At 32.8% G+C, this 16,055-nt stretch overlaps 1 protein-coding gene across 2 annotated transcripts in view; it reads left to right on the top strand.

Moving 5' to 3' along the window:
- LOC145968913 (single Ig IL-1-related receptor) overlaps positions 1-16,055 on the top strand; it is a 137,573-nt gene that overhangs the window by 68,378 nt on the left and 53,140 nt on the right. For both annotated transcript variants that reach the window (XM_083094804.1, XM_083094803.1), the window contains exon 2: positions 14,003-14,184. In XM_083094804.1, the coding sequence (XP_082950930.1) occupies positions 14,003-14,184 (182 nt within the window). The remainder of the gene's footprint in view (positions 1-14,002; positions 14,185-16,055) is intronic.

Genomic DNA, 16,055 nt, shown 5'->3' with positions numbered 1-16,055 from the left:
GAAGGCGAAAAAGAGACGGAGGAAAGAGGATGAAACGATGCACAGAGTTTTGTCCACAAAGGATCAAGTGGAGAACATAATTTACAAAGCGTGCAAAAATATTTTTATTATCCTTTAGAGATTAATCGAAAAATGCGCTTTCTTGCAAAATTTGCAAATTATATTTCCATTTCAATGCAAGTCTGATATTCGGAGAATTATAAAATATTGATAAATCGATTACGTTTTTATAACATTTATGATTCTCATCATTTTGGAAATTCTATTTAGAATTCTTTTGTTTCTGAATTCTGGCAGCTGGTATTTTAGAAAATGTCGCGTTGCGAGATTGATAGGTAAATTTTGGCAATTTTAATGAATTCGAAAAGTCAGAATCGCGAACTCGGACACAGAATCGACCCCTTTTTGCCCCTTTCGGCCTCGCTAATGAGCGCTCGCGCAATTACGAGGTAGATGTCATTAGAGTCCGTGGCAATACTCTTTAATAGCGTTCTCCTTTCCCTTCCTGGAATCCTCGACCGTTTCCTTTTGTTCGCTTTTCCGCTCGACTAATGAATTCAACGGCGACACGAAACACGGGTCATCGATCTCGCCTTCGCTTTCATAAAATCTCTTAGAAAAAGAGTACTCGAGATAATTAATTAATTTAAACACTATTGAAGGTTTCAATTTACTTTTGGGGCAATAATGCATAATTTCTCGTTCGAGAAATTTTATGAGAATTTAATTTATACGTGGTCTAAAATTTATCGAAATTAAATTAGAAATCTACTGCCGTTGCTCCAAATGTTTCTCTATCTCCTTTTTTCTTTCTTTTTTTACTCCGCAATAATGAGGAGTAAAGGCTCCATTCCTTCCCATTTTTCTCGTAATACGCGCTCACATTTCTCATCTTTCCTTCGCAAAACACTAGGCTAAATAAAGCGAGACGGCATATTATAGTTTGCGGATGAATATCGGAGTTTTTTTCAAATCGAATCGATGCAATGTACCGCGAGATGAGAAAAATGCCACGCGCGTGCGATCTATCCGTTCACCGATATACATATTTATTCGCGACAGAAGCGAGATGGGATGAGGCGGTTCGGTGCAATCTGCCGAGTCCAATTTTTGTGACATGCTAAAAATGGTCCCTACATTTTGTTCGCGATGATCGACGTAATGTCCATTTTCGCATATTCCCGCATCGGAAAATTGAGCTCGCCGAAATTACAGATTTCTCTATCTTTCTCCCTTCCTTTCTCTTCTCTCTCTCTCTCTCTCTCTCTCTCTCGATAGACAAGAGAGAAAAAAAGAAAACGAGAGAGAAGAGGAAAATTGCATTTTTGCGCTCTTTTATGAAGAAATAGAAGAGGGCGGCAATAGGTGATTGGAAGAAAGGGAAGACGAGCGCTTCTAGTTACATACTATATGGATCGATTTCGAAGCGGTGACCTGCCGGACAATCTTCCACTTTTCTCTTCGCGGAATCGATTAGAGAAAAAGCAACGATAAAAGAGAAAAAGTCGCATGGCGGCAGAGGCGACTTGTAACTGTATAATCTTTCTTTTCTTGAGCAACGAGAGAAAGAGAGCTCGTGCGAACGTAATGTCTCCGATGTTTCTGAAGACGAGGTGAAATTTCCTTCGACTTTCGTCATAACATCTCTTTTTTAAACAATTTTCACACTCTTAAAAAATCCTCCTCTCTTCTATATATTAAATATTATTTAAAAAAAAATAAAATTTTGCCTCTATTTTTTAACGATGCATATTCGGATTTACGAGTGTTAAATATTCTTTTCATAAAAAAAAATAAAGAATTATATTTGATTATTTAATTCTTACATTATAAATAATTTTTAATATAATATAAATTATTTTTAAAAAGATACATATGGAGCATTTTCCGCGTAAAACATTTTTTTTTAACCGAATTTTGGGATGTAATATACGCATAATTTTGACTGAAAATTGCTTTAACTATAACATATTTAAAATATTTGAAAGTCAAATATATAATTTTATTTTTAACCTACAGTATATAATATAATTCGGCAGACAGTATATAAATATTAGAGCTGCCAATTCATTAATTATATGATGACAATTATTTTTTCTACAATGCTATTAGCTAGATGACATACGTGTCATATGATATAAAAGTTGCTATTTGACATTCTCGACGTTTGGCAACTGGAGATTCAGATGCACAAATTGTTTTCGAATTGTAGGACTGGATGAGTGCAATTTGTTGCGACTGCAACGATCGGTTTCCGGGAAATCCGTCGACGTCGACGTCGATGTCGAACGCGATCGATCAAATGTTCCGCTGAAATACTGTCCGTGAAATAAAGTTCTCGGGTGGCTTGCATGTTATTTGTTGTCCGTTTCAGCCGCGGGACGTCGATCGCGACCTTAACCCTTTCGAGGACGAGAACTCAATGCAAGGTAGAATGAAAGAGTGAAAGCAGATTGAAAGTAGAATGAAAGTAGAATTGGTGGAGATCGAAGAAATAACAGGCAAAACAGAGAGCCGCACTTTGTTAAATTGCAATGTTTGTATTCTGTATTTTTATATCGAATCCGAGCTTTCATTAATTTAATTTGACCATCGTTAAATATTTTACGTTAACGTTTATCGTCACCTCTTCTCTTTTATTGTACAACATTTTTATACATTCTCTCCCACGTGGTTTTTGCGCATTAAAATATTTTTCCAACTTGACTGCATTCGTAATAATTTTATCTAGTATTTTAGATCTGAAATTTAAAAAATCTGGAATATTATTTCAAATTTTAAATTAAAAGTATTTAAACATTAAACAAATTAAATTTTCTCTTATAAATAATAAATACACAAAATTTTAACATCTTTTTAGTATAATAAAGCATTTAACAAATGGTTAAATTGATCAAAGTAAATTGAAGCATTGGCAATTTTCTCACGCGATTGATAAGCGATTACCGGCTGTGTGCGATTCGCAATAATAGAGGCGCTTTCTGCGACAATAAAAGAAAGGTCTTATCAAACGCGGTGAACCGCGGACTCGGAAGGGAGGAGGCTCGATCGATTCTTTTTCTCTCGCCGTAAAAAGGAAATATTATTTTAATCGTCCTCTCCATCGCCAGCTGATATCTCAATAAATAACGCCCGGAAAGCGGCGGCGATTTGCGGTGGTCCTTTTAGAGCTCGCGGTCCAAATTAATCCTTTAATCCGCGGGTTTTCCATTCAAGAATTCTTGGTAGAGAAAAGTGCGATTTAATACAATTTTATTAATTTTTTCATGAGATATTTTAACATCATATATTAAATTAGTTTAAAAATTATACATTTAAAAAAAATTGTCACCATTTTGTATCAAAATGTCCATCGTTAATCAAGGGATAAAATTCGCAAGATTAACCAAGAGAAGATGCAACGAGAATTTGCATCGAATTTCAAAAGGAAAGTTCGATATTTGAGAACCACTGTTTTAACCGATAGTACCAAGTGCACTTTGTTCTTTGTTACCACATCCAGCGATAAAAACTGACACTCGTCTCTTTCATTGTAGTAGTACCTCTTCTATTTTTTTGTTTAGCAAAGAATCGAGTATCGCGATTTTATGATAACATCTATCATAATAAATGTCGATTTTTATTCTTCATGAATAAGAAATGCGCTTCTTTGAAAATTGTGCAATATCAAGTATAATATTTATCTCCGAAATTTTAAAAATAACTCTTGTAATGTTACAACATTATTATACAGTATACATATCGAAAAGATTTTAATGTTATTAATATTAATATTTTATTAAATATTAAAATGACATCGTTGAATACATAAATGTTATCGTATATGAATATAATAAATGTTAACGTAATATTCAGTAATTGTTGATCGAATATTGAAGCGTGATAACAATATCGTTGTGCAATATTTTTAGATGATAGGAATAATGACGATGATAAAATGTTTCATAAAATATTAAAACAATATACGTATATTGATCATATATTTTATTAGTAGTATTCATTATTATTTACATTTTTAATTAAACGTGCCAATTCAAGCTGTTGTAAAATTCACTTAAAAGCAAAGGATTGTAAAATTTAGGAATATTTAACTTACATAACGTAGAATAATTTATATGTTTTGTTCGAGACATACACGCTCGTGGAATCGCGATTCTGGACAAAACAATATTTTAATGATGATAATTCTCGCAGGCTCAGATTTCTCGGCCTGACATTAACGATAACGAGGGGAAGGGAGGATAAATATTCGGGATTGAGGTAATGATGCGATGAGAATCTTTTTTCACCTCCTTAATCTTCTCTAAATTTAAAGGGCATATCCGGGCAAAAGTAATTACATGGAAGGCAAGGCGAAGGGTCGAATTAGTATATCGTGGCGCGGGAAAGGTTACGTGAAAATGAAGGGTGAATAAAAAGAAGGGAGAGCAATTTTATCGGATATAAGGGGAAGGCCGATGGTTAAATAAATTGGCCTCGTCATGGAAATTGAATTCATGTCGAACTTCCGAAACATCATCTCGAACCTTTTTCATGCTCGTGTCGACTGTTGAATCCTTCTTTGCGACAATCTGCGATTAAAAATTATTATCTCCCTCTTTTTTCATTTTTTCATAATAATCCTCTGATTTTTTAGCATTGGTTTCCATTTCTCTTTGTTTATTCATATAACACAATTTTGGTAACAAGAAAAAAAGACGAAATGATTAATTATCGAGTCAAATAAAACAATACAAGTCTTTTTCTAATTTAAAATTTAAATTTTATATTCAAAATATACACGCAAAGCTACTAATTGCAATCTAATACACTCCATAAAATGCGAGATTCGAGAATTAAATATTCATTTCAATTTTTCCATCGTTTTAATTATTCATATCGCTTATCTCTTGCATATAGTTGTTCATTTATTTATTTATTTTTCGCTTGTTTACCATTTGCTGTTTCTTTGTTCCCCATATTCGTTGTTCACTTATTCTCCATTTATGCATCGCTTCATATGTACACTTGTTCTCCGTTTGTTTTCAATTTGTTCTCTCTCTCTTTCTCTCTCTCTCTCTCTCTCTCTCTCTCTCTCTCCATCCGTTCATTCACTTTCCTACGTTTGTTTTTCATTTGTCGTCATTTATTTTACACTCATTCTTTACATCTTCCTCACTTATTCTCCATTTGTTTTCCATTTGTCTTGCATTTATTTTCCATTTATTCTCCAGGTCTTTTGCCTCCGCATTTATTTCAGTGCGGTTCGTGTGCGCGGTCAAGGCACAAATATCGTTTTGTCATACGACACGGAATCGATTTTCCCCTCGAAATATCCTCTAAATCGACGAATGGATGTTGACGCGAAACGCAAAGTTTTTCCAGAAAGACTTTGTGACTTGCTTTTGCCGCAAGGTAGCTGCTGTTATTCAAACAGAAATGCATGTTGTGGCATTCAAGCAATTCAGTTTCGCACACACACAAACATAGTGTTCAATGTGTTCGTCACGTTTCCTTTTGAACCGATTCTAAATCAATATTTTTAGCGAGATTGCTTTTTAGGAAAAAATAGCGGTACAAAGTACGCTATAATTTATTGAACTTGAATTTGATAAGTAATTATGTGTGCTTTTTGAAGCTCTCTTTTAGAACTATGTGCTAAAAATAAGTTCCATAAATTTAATGAGGAATTTAAATATTTTTCCGGTCGAATCGAAAAATGAGAATCTTGGTTGTAAAGTGGCTTCGAGAGTGAAAAATATAAGCTTCTTGGCACTCATTCATATCTATGGCGTCGTCTTTTTCAATTTCCGGAATTGAGCGGCCATCGAACTCACGCGAGCCTCATCCCGAGTGACCTCATCCCTTCCGGATGTCGTTTTATCGGATAACTGCCCAGCGGGACGTCACAGTTCGTGCCTGTCCCCGGGAAATTTTTCCGGATGGAAACCTTGCCTTCTCCCGGAACTTTACACTTTTTTACACACACCTTACACGCACATCGTACGCACATTGCGTCGTGTCGCGACAACTTTACTCGCCGGTCCTACGCATTCAACAAAGTAAGAAACAATAAAAACGAGAACGAGATATCCAGAATAAGTAAAGAACAAAGTAAGGGGAAATAAAAGAGGAATAATTAAAAAAAAACAAAAATCATAAGAAGCAACTTGGAAACGAATACAAAATTAGATACATTGGGTATTATTTTAATTCCAAGTTCTCGATTTAAAATTGCGAAGATAAGATTAAGCTCGATTTCCATTTAATATTAATATCTATAGCTGTAGATAGTAATCTAAAAATATTGTAACATTGTAAATGTATCAAAGTTTTCTTATCGTTTAAGCGCGAAATCAAGTAACTCAATTCATTTTTGCAATCCTTATATATCACGTTGACGACAAGTACAGTGATATTTTTTTGATATAAAGTTTATCGAACAATAACGCTCTCTCGAAAGAAATCCATCTTTCCTCAAGTATCGATTTCCTATTTTGCTGGTTAGCGAAATACGAGTGCTCGGTCCACAAGAAAGTATCTGAGATTTTCAAAACGTGGCTTTTGACCCAGCGCAATCTCTTTTTAAGATCGACGCAAACATAGTCAAAGTTGGTATTCCCCGTCGATCAGAGGGCTCTCTTTGCGTAAACGTAAATAAGAAAATTTTCGAAAAATTTTAAATATTTTTTCTCAAAGATTCGCATATCGACTCCGATCGAAAGAACTTTCTTCCGGAAACTCTCCGACTTCGAATGGCTCTTTAACAAGGTCGAGCGACAAAGCCGTCACGTTCATTTGTCGAAGCCTTGTAGAATTTTTCTCGATCATGTTCGCACCGTTTTGCGAAGTGGTTTTCTCGTGACGTGCTCTCGCTTATAACGCAATCGCGTTCGCGGAATCAGAAACTGCGACCACCCCGCGCGGCAGCGCGATAAATTCGTGTCCTCGGCACCCACTGTGGCACCCACTACCACTAGCTGTACTCGGTAATAAAGCAATCGATTCCTCGAGGCCACGTGGCCCGAGTGTTTCCAGGTAAGCCAGCCCGCCGACCGTCGACGAGTTCAGGGAAGTCCTTATGGGAAATCGATATACGCCCGGGATTCTTAATACGCAAATGTCGTCTCGAGATATATACCGGCGGTATCGCTCTCTCTCCCCTCCCCCTCCGCAGTTTCTGCTTCCCACGCAAAACGAAGGATTCATGATGCTTCTTTTCGTTATTCGAAGTATTTCTGTGAAGCTGAGGTTATTCGAAGGTATTTCTGCGAACAAAAATTAACGATGCATCTTGTTTTATCACATTGATAATCAAACCGCAATAAATTGATAAGTCTTTTTACGAAATTATAAAAAGTATCGAATAACGTGTTGAAAATTTATTTAAGTGTTTAGGATTTTTCGTTAAGAAAATTTTCCTAGTTGCATTAAATTTTTTACTCTACATGAAAATTATTAATCTTATTTATCTTATCAATTAAAACTTAAGTTTATTTAATTTTATTAAATTCACTTAAAATCAAACTTTAAATAAATTTAAATTGATTTAGCTAGAAATCTTTATATCGATTATTGAATAGAAATTTTTATACAAAATTTTTTGATTATATTCGTACACTTTCACATGCAAGACTTGCAAAGTTTAATTTTCAAAGTACAACATCTCTAAATTCTCTGAAATTTCAGAAATTCAATTGTAAGCTATCGGCGGTTTGCGGGGTGGGTCGCGGGAGGACAGGAGAGTCCTTTCTAGTGGTCATCCTGACACAGCAGGAGAATCCGAAATTAGGAAATCGTCCTTCTGTCGACTCTACTCTAGTTCCGCAGCCGTCCTTTCCCTCTGTTACCCCTTCCTTTTCACAAGCTCTACGCTAGTTTCTCATTCTCCGCCGATCCGCAGCCACGAAACGGACAAATGGCGGTTGCCTACTTTGGCAAGGACGAAGGATTCGTTCGAAGCCCAGAGGCGAATCAGCGTCCACCGCCGATCGTTGAACCAGAGGATCCATCTCACGATCCGAACGTTCAATCTTTCGTCGGAAACGGCGCTTCTTTTATTTCCGCGATTAGACGAGATTAATTCGTACTGTCTACGAGTGTTCGCGACTAGCAGGATAAATCCTTTTAGAGATTGTTCGATCTCGTATTTTTGTTTATTAGTATTTATTAGGGAATTTTACGAGATAAATCGCCGAAAATTAAAATGAAGAAAAGATTGGAATATCGAGTTTAATTTTTTTTCATTAAAAGCTATTTAAATCTCTTAATTATCATAATAATTATTATCTATTTAAGAACTTTATTTATTATATTATTTTTTAATTTTTTTATTGATTTTATATTATTTTGTAAATATTTTCCTCTGTTAATCTTTTTTTTAAAGCTTCTTAATTTTTTTTAAAGCTTTTAATTAATAGCTCATCAAATTTCTATCTCTAAGCTTATGTTTTTCTCTGTACTTTATTAAAAATTTTTATTTTTATTTAGTTTTTTGATTATTTAATATTTTATATAAAAGATATGTATTTTTACTCTTTCTTTTGCATCTCAGCAACTTAAAATTAGACAATTTTTATTTATTTTCTTTCTTTAGGAATCGACTGATCAATATTTCTCGCGCGTATATTTTCGACGAATTTATGTTTCGGCGTATATAAATCCGTAACATTAGACTGAAGAGAAATTCGGCGACATTTAGTCAATGCGCGAGCGTTAAATATGGAAGCAAGCGCGCTTTAATTAGCGTGCAAATTCGTCGAAATCCAAGAAGTGGATGCGAAATTCATGTCTTGTCGGCGTGTTCTCGTTTCCCTAATGAAAGTAAATCTGACGCCATAAAACTCAGGGCGAACAATATATTCGTGGGTTGAATTGATCGGCGATACAACGTCACTCGCGATATCGTGCAACATTTAATTCTCAAAGGGTATTTTCCACCAGAATTAACCTTGATTCATTTAATTAATCTTATTCAACTATCTGTTTCCGTATTTTTTATTCGTATGTCACATTGTTAATGGATCTTTTTTCATTTATAAAAAGAAGAAAGGAAGACAAACGATCACTTCATCGACTTCATAAAAATTATTTACGATTATGTTTAATTTATGAAGAAACTCTATTCATTTTATTTGCAATTAAATTGGAAATTGGAAATTGTCTCCTGGAATACTTTTTCCACAGATTTGCCATTAACTCGATTATCTATAATTATTTCTCTGCTATTTGAGACCTATTTCTTCAAATTATATATATAAATATTACATTTATTTCTTTAATTAATAGTTAATGATGAAGACATTTCTTTTCACAACATATTTTTTAAAGCTGATTATAAACGAGTCTAGTAATTTTTCAATTGTACCTCGTTATAGTTTTTATATTGGCTGATATTTATTCCTATTTAATCCTAATTAATATAATAGACAAGTTAATTAATAACAAAGATATTTCTTAAGTGCTAACCGTGACAGATTCAATTAATACGTCAATTGTTACCCACGGTATTTCAACGAACTACATTTTTCTCTCCTTATTCTTAGAAAAAGAATTAATCCTTCTTATACTTCCTTTCGGTTATTTGACCCGTGACCGAGTCGATTAACTCATCAATTATCTCTCATCCGCACAGGGAGTAGGAGAGGGAGGGGAGATTCCGAAAATAATTCACGATCGTGCTCTTAGGAACTCGACTCGTGTTCCGTGTTTGCTTTTGCGACACGCCAATCTACACTCGTTTCAAGATGCTGTTTGAATTGTTGGCGCAGCGTTCGTTCTGCTCGATGGTTAATTTATGTGATCCATAATTTGCAATTTTGCGTTCCGCTCGTCCGGCTAAATACATCGAGTCAAATTAATGAGCCGCGTTTATGCGATTTATCTCGATGGCGAGGTTTATGAATTATACAGGGAGGTTTATGTATTTTCAGAGCGCAAAATTTTCACGCGTCATTAAAATGCTTTTACGCGAATCGAGTGTCTATCGCGAAATTCAGACTCTCAAAGAGTTAGCGAAAATAATAAATAATAATTATATAAGCGAATTTTTATTAAAGTGTTTTCGCACGTGACTAAGATACTCGATATAATCGATTAATTTATTTGCGGTTTATCGGCAAATTTACGCTGAATTAGTTAGACTAATTGCGAATCGTGAATCTAAACTATTATAAAATCCACTTATATCTCGTTAAAAAAAAACGAACTTTGCTCAGCTAGATGTAAATAAAATAAGATTAAACGCGCAATAGCAGACTTTGGTTGACTATCTCTTTTTTTATCCGCGAGAGGACAAAGGATAACAAGCAATTATATTGCAACAATGAGTCAGTCGGCGAAAAAAATTGGGTATCGTTTCGAGAGTTACGATCAAACGAATAGAAGCCGACGTGATTTTCATGCGACGAGGATAACGAGCAATTATTCAGCAAACGAACGCGCGTCATCACGATTTTGTAATGCAGAATGTTTTTCATACAGACACACGTAAGATATATCTGGGTCATAAGTATTTTGCAAACTATAAAATAAAGAGGTGTAATATTACTTAAAATACATTTAAATAAAACTACTTATATTTTTAGAAATTTTTATTTTTAGAAAGATCAAAAAAATCAAATATACAATTACATTATATTAAACCAAATTATATTAAACATATATATATAATATAATATAGATAATTTCGTTTAATTATAGAAACATATATTAAAGAAATACCAGATACGTAATATGACGTAGACGTTGTAAATATTATTAAAACTTGAATAAGTCAAGAATAGAATTAATTTATTTAATGGATTTTTATTTTCGTTTTTATACTTTATAAAATCATACTTCTTTTAATTGAGAAAAGAAGTAGGTGACATCAAAATTCTCATTTATTTAATTAAATTTAAATGTATTAACTCGTTTAATTTAATCACTGCTTAATTATCCTTCATTCCGATCGTTACTCGATTACATTAATTTCTATTTCTATTGCGATTTATTTATTTGATTAGATTCTATTATTGTTTTTATTAATCATTGTACTTTTAATAAAATCATTTGTTCATTTATTATGGATAATGAATGTTAATTAATTCATCAGATTTCAAAACGCAGAAGAGAAGCCAGCAATTATTTAACAAATACGGCGGACAAATATTCATCGAAATAAAATTGACGTTAATTACGCGAGCCGACCGTGTTTCAGGTTATTAAGGACAGTCAGTGATCCCTGAACATTTTCAGAATGCGTTCCATATTGGAACTGGGGTTTAATTTAAACCGAGTATAATTCGCGATCCGATAACAGGACGCGCATACGAGTACAATAATGATTAAACAGTTATTTTTGCAAATCGCCCGCTGCGAATTATAAGCGAGCGCTTCAGCGATTCTCATATTTTCGAAAAATCTCGACCACATTCTATTTTTCTTTCATTTTACTCGATTAATAAAATCTATTAATAGAAATTTTTATTCAATTATTTTAAATTGAAGATAAACACAACTTTAGAAAAATTTTAAAAAATTTTAAATTAGAATCTTAAGTATATAAAATTTAAGGAATTAAAATTTTGAGTTTTATAGATAGAAGAACACAAAGTTTAGGATTTGAAACATTAGAAAAATCCAAAATTTTAAAATTTGTGATTCAGAATTCAATAATTTGTTTTAAAAAAATAATAATATAATAGTTTATCTACAATTGTGGTTAATTTCTAAATTTAAATTAAAACTTACAAATTTAAGGATTTTAAGATTTTTTAAAAATATAATAGCAGTAGCCTTGCAAATTTCTTCCCTCTATCTCTCTAATTTTAAAACTTTTGTGTTACAAAATTTTTGTGCTTTGATTCATCTTCTCAAAATTCAAGGATCTTACCTCATCCTGCTTCGTATACTGACGTCTTTCGATCTTCACGTCCCGCAAGTCCTGAACTTTTCTCATGTCCTCGGATACTCGAATGTTTCGGTGTCTTTATTAGTCTTCGGAAGTTTGCTATGTAGCGGAATCTTCGTTAGAATCCGAACCAGTTCGGAATTATCCTGGCAAAAAGAGACGAGCGGTCGCGGATGAACGGATAGAAAGGGGAGTGGGGAGGATAGCTCTCTTTATTAAAAATTCTTATTCAAAGTACGCTCGTAACAGAAGCTCGTAAAAGAAGTCCTGCCGATGCAAGGAGAGCTTTAATAAAGAAATTCTTAATGGCGGCGGTGAGATTGCTGATCGTCTCTTCTGTAGTTGCTTTAAAAACGAGAAAAGCGAATCGTTCGACTTATTAAAAATTTTTTATTTACAACATTGCGACGATGAGAAAGTCACGACAATTTGCTGACAAATTTTATGAATATGATGGATTAAAGATTTTCTTACATGAAAATGAACACTGAAAATTTGTCGCCATTGCAACAAAATAACTTTGTAACCATCTTATTGGTAAACTAATGTAGTTAAAATATGAGGTATAAATAATTCAGCAAAAGAGTATAAGTATTCAAATAAATTGATATCCGGATATTAAATAATTATCATTAATGAACTTTAAATTTGAGATTTGATCTAAAGATTGTCAGATTTAATATCAAATTATTTTGAAGATATATCACGATATATCACGAATACACGAAGATTATAGAATAGAGAATAAAATCATGTAACTTTTTAAAATTAAAATAAAGGATCTTTTTCGTACTACTACATTCGGAAAAAGCAGGGATAAAGGGTTCTAAGATTCCGAGCAGCCTAAGTTTGCAGAATCCATGCGCGGATGTCTCTTTGATCCGCCAGTAAAACGAAAGTGAATTTGCGTAGTGCACTAGAAACTGAATTACATGGAGAGGTTTTCTTTCCCTTTCACGAGAGCACCATCGATTCCTTGATCCTTGCACCAAGTACAAAAGAAGACTTGCTCTCGTAACAGGATCGTTCAATACAGAGCAGGAATTAAAAATATAACCTCGCAAAAAATTACGGACAACAATAGAGAAAAATTATTATTTATTAGAGAAAAAGTCTTGCACGTTTGTTGCAAAGTTAAATTTTAATTAATTTAATCAATTTAATTTTTAAATGTTTGTAAAATAAAATATTTATTAAAAAAGAATGCTACAACAATAGAGGGATGTAATAATGTAATTATTTTAACGATTATATTATTATGTTACATTATTATATGTTATCATTATTATGTTACATATTATTATGTTACATTATTATACTATTGTATTTTAATAGTATGTATATATTATATATATTTATTATTTATGCGAATATATTATTAATGCATATCATTATGCTACGCTGTAATTATACATCATTAAACTATATTCTGATTCTCTTGTAATAAATATTTTATACTAAGATTGCCATTAATAGTGTAACTGTGCAGTATCATAATAGAGAGGCACAGTGCAACAACAACAATAAATTAACGAAGTCATTGTGGCGGCAATATAGAACGGACGATTTATTTTCGCGAACGGTTCAGTGCTCCTGATTCTTCCCTTACTTCGAGTATTTGTCGAGGAGCGCTCGTTCCCTCGACTTTTATCTTTACGGCGGAACGAATGCTCTCAAGAACAACCATCGATATTCTCGTCCCGGAAATATCGGGCTTGTTTTTAAGTGCGACGTGTTTCACGACGATCGGTCGCGATAATTTATCGTTTCCATGAAAAATAACCTTCCCTTTTTTTTCAAAATCTCTGTAAGTGCACTTTTTCTCTCTCGTTTCCCGAAAAGTCTCAAAAAAAATTGTAGAAAAATAAAGAGATAATATTTTCCACAAAAAAAGTACGACTCTCTTGTCAGAAGAAATATATTTTTAATAATGAAAAAATGACAAGACTAAAAAAAGATATAAAATCTTGTCTAAAAATATTTAATTTCGAAGGTGAAATAAATTCCGATGAAAAATATATCTTTTTTTTTTATTTTTTGCATACGATGTCGAGTGAATGTTATTTATAATACTTTTCTCGACTATGAGCTCGCTTATTTATGATACATAAGTTACTTTTTTTGTCACAGGTATAAAGATAACAGGGCGTATCCTTGGCCAGGCGGAGAGAGCCACTTTATCCTATATCCTGAGAGCGCGAATCAAACAATCTACACGCAGGAGATGAGAGCCTCGGATGCGGGACGATACTCCTGTCAGGCACGTAACGACACAACTACTTTGGAAGGCGACATCACTCTCGCCGTACTCGGTAAGTAGGATATTCTGGAATAAAGCTGATGAGATTCATGCATCAGCTTTATATTAAAAGCTCAAAAGGCATCTCGTGTCTCCATTCGACGTTTAATAACAAGATGCCGCAATGATAACAAGATAACGGTGAATGAGATTGAGATTGAAAGGTTGTTTAACAAAGTCTTTAAGGGAATATTATATCATAAAAGAAATATTTTATTTATAAATTATAACTTTTTTAATTTAGAGATAATTTAATTATAATTTATATGTTTATAGATGTGTGGTTATAGCTTTATTATTAATTAAACAATTAATATATTAAATGATTTAAGATTTTACTCTATATAATAACGAAATTATTAATTTAATTAATTTATACACCATTTACAATATATTATAAACATATATTTATGTCAAATTTATTTCTCTAAACTCTTTTTGTATTTCCGATATCGAGAAATTTGATTTGTTTTAAAAATTTAATAGAATAAAAGCGAGAAAGCAATTAAATTTTTCCAAATATTTTCCAATTTTCACGATAACAAAAAAATGCATCAATGGAAAAGCCATGCTCATTCAATTCGATCCGCTTGCTGTCGCTGCGAGAGAAATAAAAAAATTCGAATGATTTCGCGAAAGAGACTCGCCTTTGAAGCTTCTATTCAAAATAAAAGCGAGGACAAAAAGAGGGGACAAATGCTCGATCAGGGAACGAGTTTTCGCGAAAAAAAACGTTGCAAAACGTCAATCGCTGATGCTGACAAAATGGTACTCGCTTTTGATATCCGCGTCAAAGAGCCTCGTCATGATACTGTCATGTGCAAAGAACCCGTAGGATAGAAGATCTTTTCTTTCTGTATTTGTTTAGTATACAACATGTTTTGATTATCACGAATAACATTTTATGCAGTTTGTTTTCATCATACAATATAAAAATTTGGATCAAAATCGTAAAACATGAATAGATATTATATATTTATTTAATCTTTTTGTAAATGCGTATGATACGTAATTATTTCATCGCTTTTATCACGTTTCTTTTATCATGCAATTTTATGCAGAGATATTTTCGATAAATAAAAGTATGCGAATAAATAAATATAAAAATTTAAATATAAAAATAGATAGAAAATAAACATAAAAGAAATAAAAAATAAATATAAAAATTATAATAAATGTAAAAATAGAAATATAAAAATATAAATATAAAAATCTGAATCATGCATTCTGAAAATCCATCAAGATATGAAAGATAACAAAACATTATTAGGAACAAATATCTAAAAGTAATATTCTCAAGATGAATTTTTAAAAATCCATAACTATCTTATTTTAAGAAAAATTGATTCGCTTATTCGCAGGACCGATAACTTTTTCTCGAAAGTCATCGTTGCGGACATCCCCGACGTGAGATAACTCGGGATAACATAGCCGGGGTGTATCGAGCGTCCGCAAACGTTATCGACCCGGAATTTCAATTAAAGTCCGCCACTGTCGGATCTGATCGGTTCCGGGCAGTCAGTCGCTTTTCCGGCACTAGCTTTTGGTCTCGGCGGAAAACCGAATAAAAGTGTTGCGCGCGATCCACCTCGATTTCTATAACGCGATACCAGTGTTTCCCGACTGACGACGAGAATCATATTCTGCCGTTATCAAATTTTTCAACTTAATAAAAAATGGAAAGTAACACAATTATGGATTTATATTTATTGAGGCAATAATTTAATTAATATCGCAATATCGATTATTCGATACATTTTTTAATCGATTTATTTAGCTCTTGTTTTATTGCGTATCTTTTAAATAGCCATTTTATAAATTTTATAATGCAAAATAATATATAATATATAAAAATAATATATAAATATATTTATATATAAATAA

This window comes from Camponotus vicinus, unplaced genomic scaffold, assembly GCF_025532165.1.
Source record: "Camponotus vicinus isolate PSW18456_S1 unplaced genomic scaffold, iyCamVici1.0 SCAF_3, whole genome shotgun sequence".
NCBI lineage: Eukaryota > Metazoa > Arthropoda > Insecta > Hymenoptera > Formicidae > Camponotus > Camponotus vicinus.
Note: the sequence above shows the minus strand (reverse complement) of the source record. Positions and strands in the feature narration are given on the sequence as shown.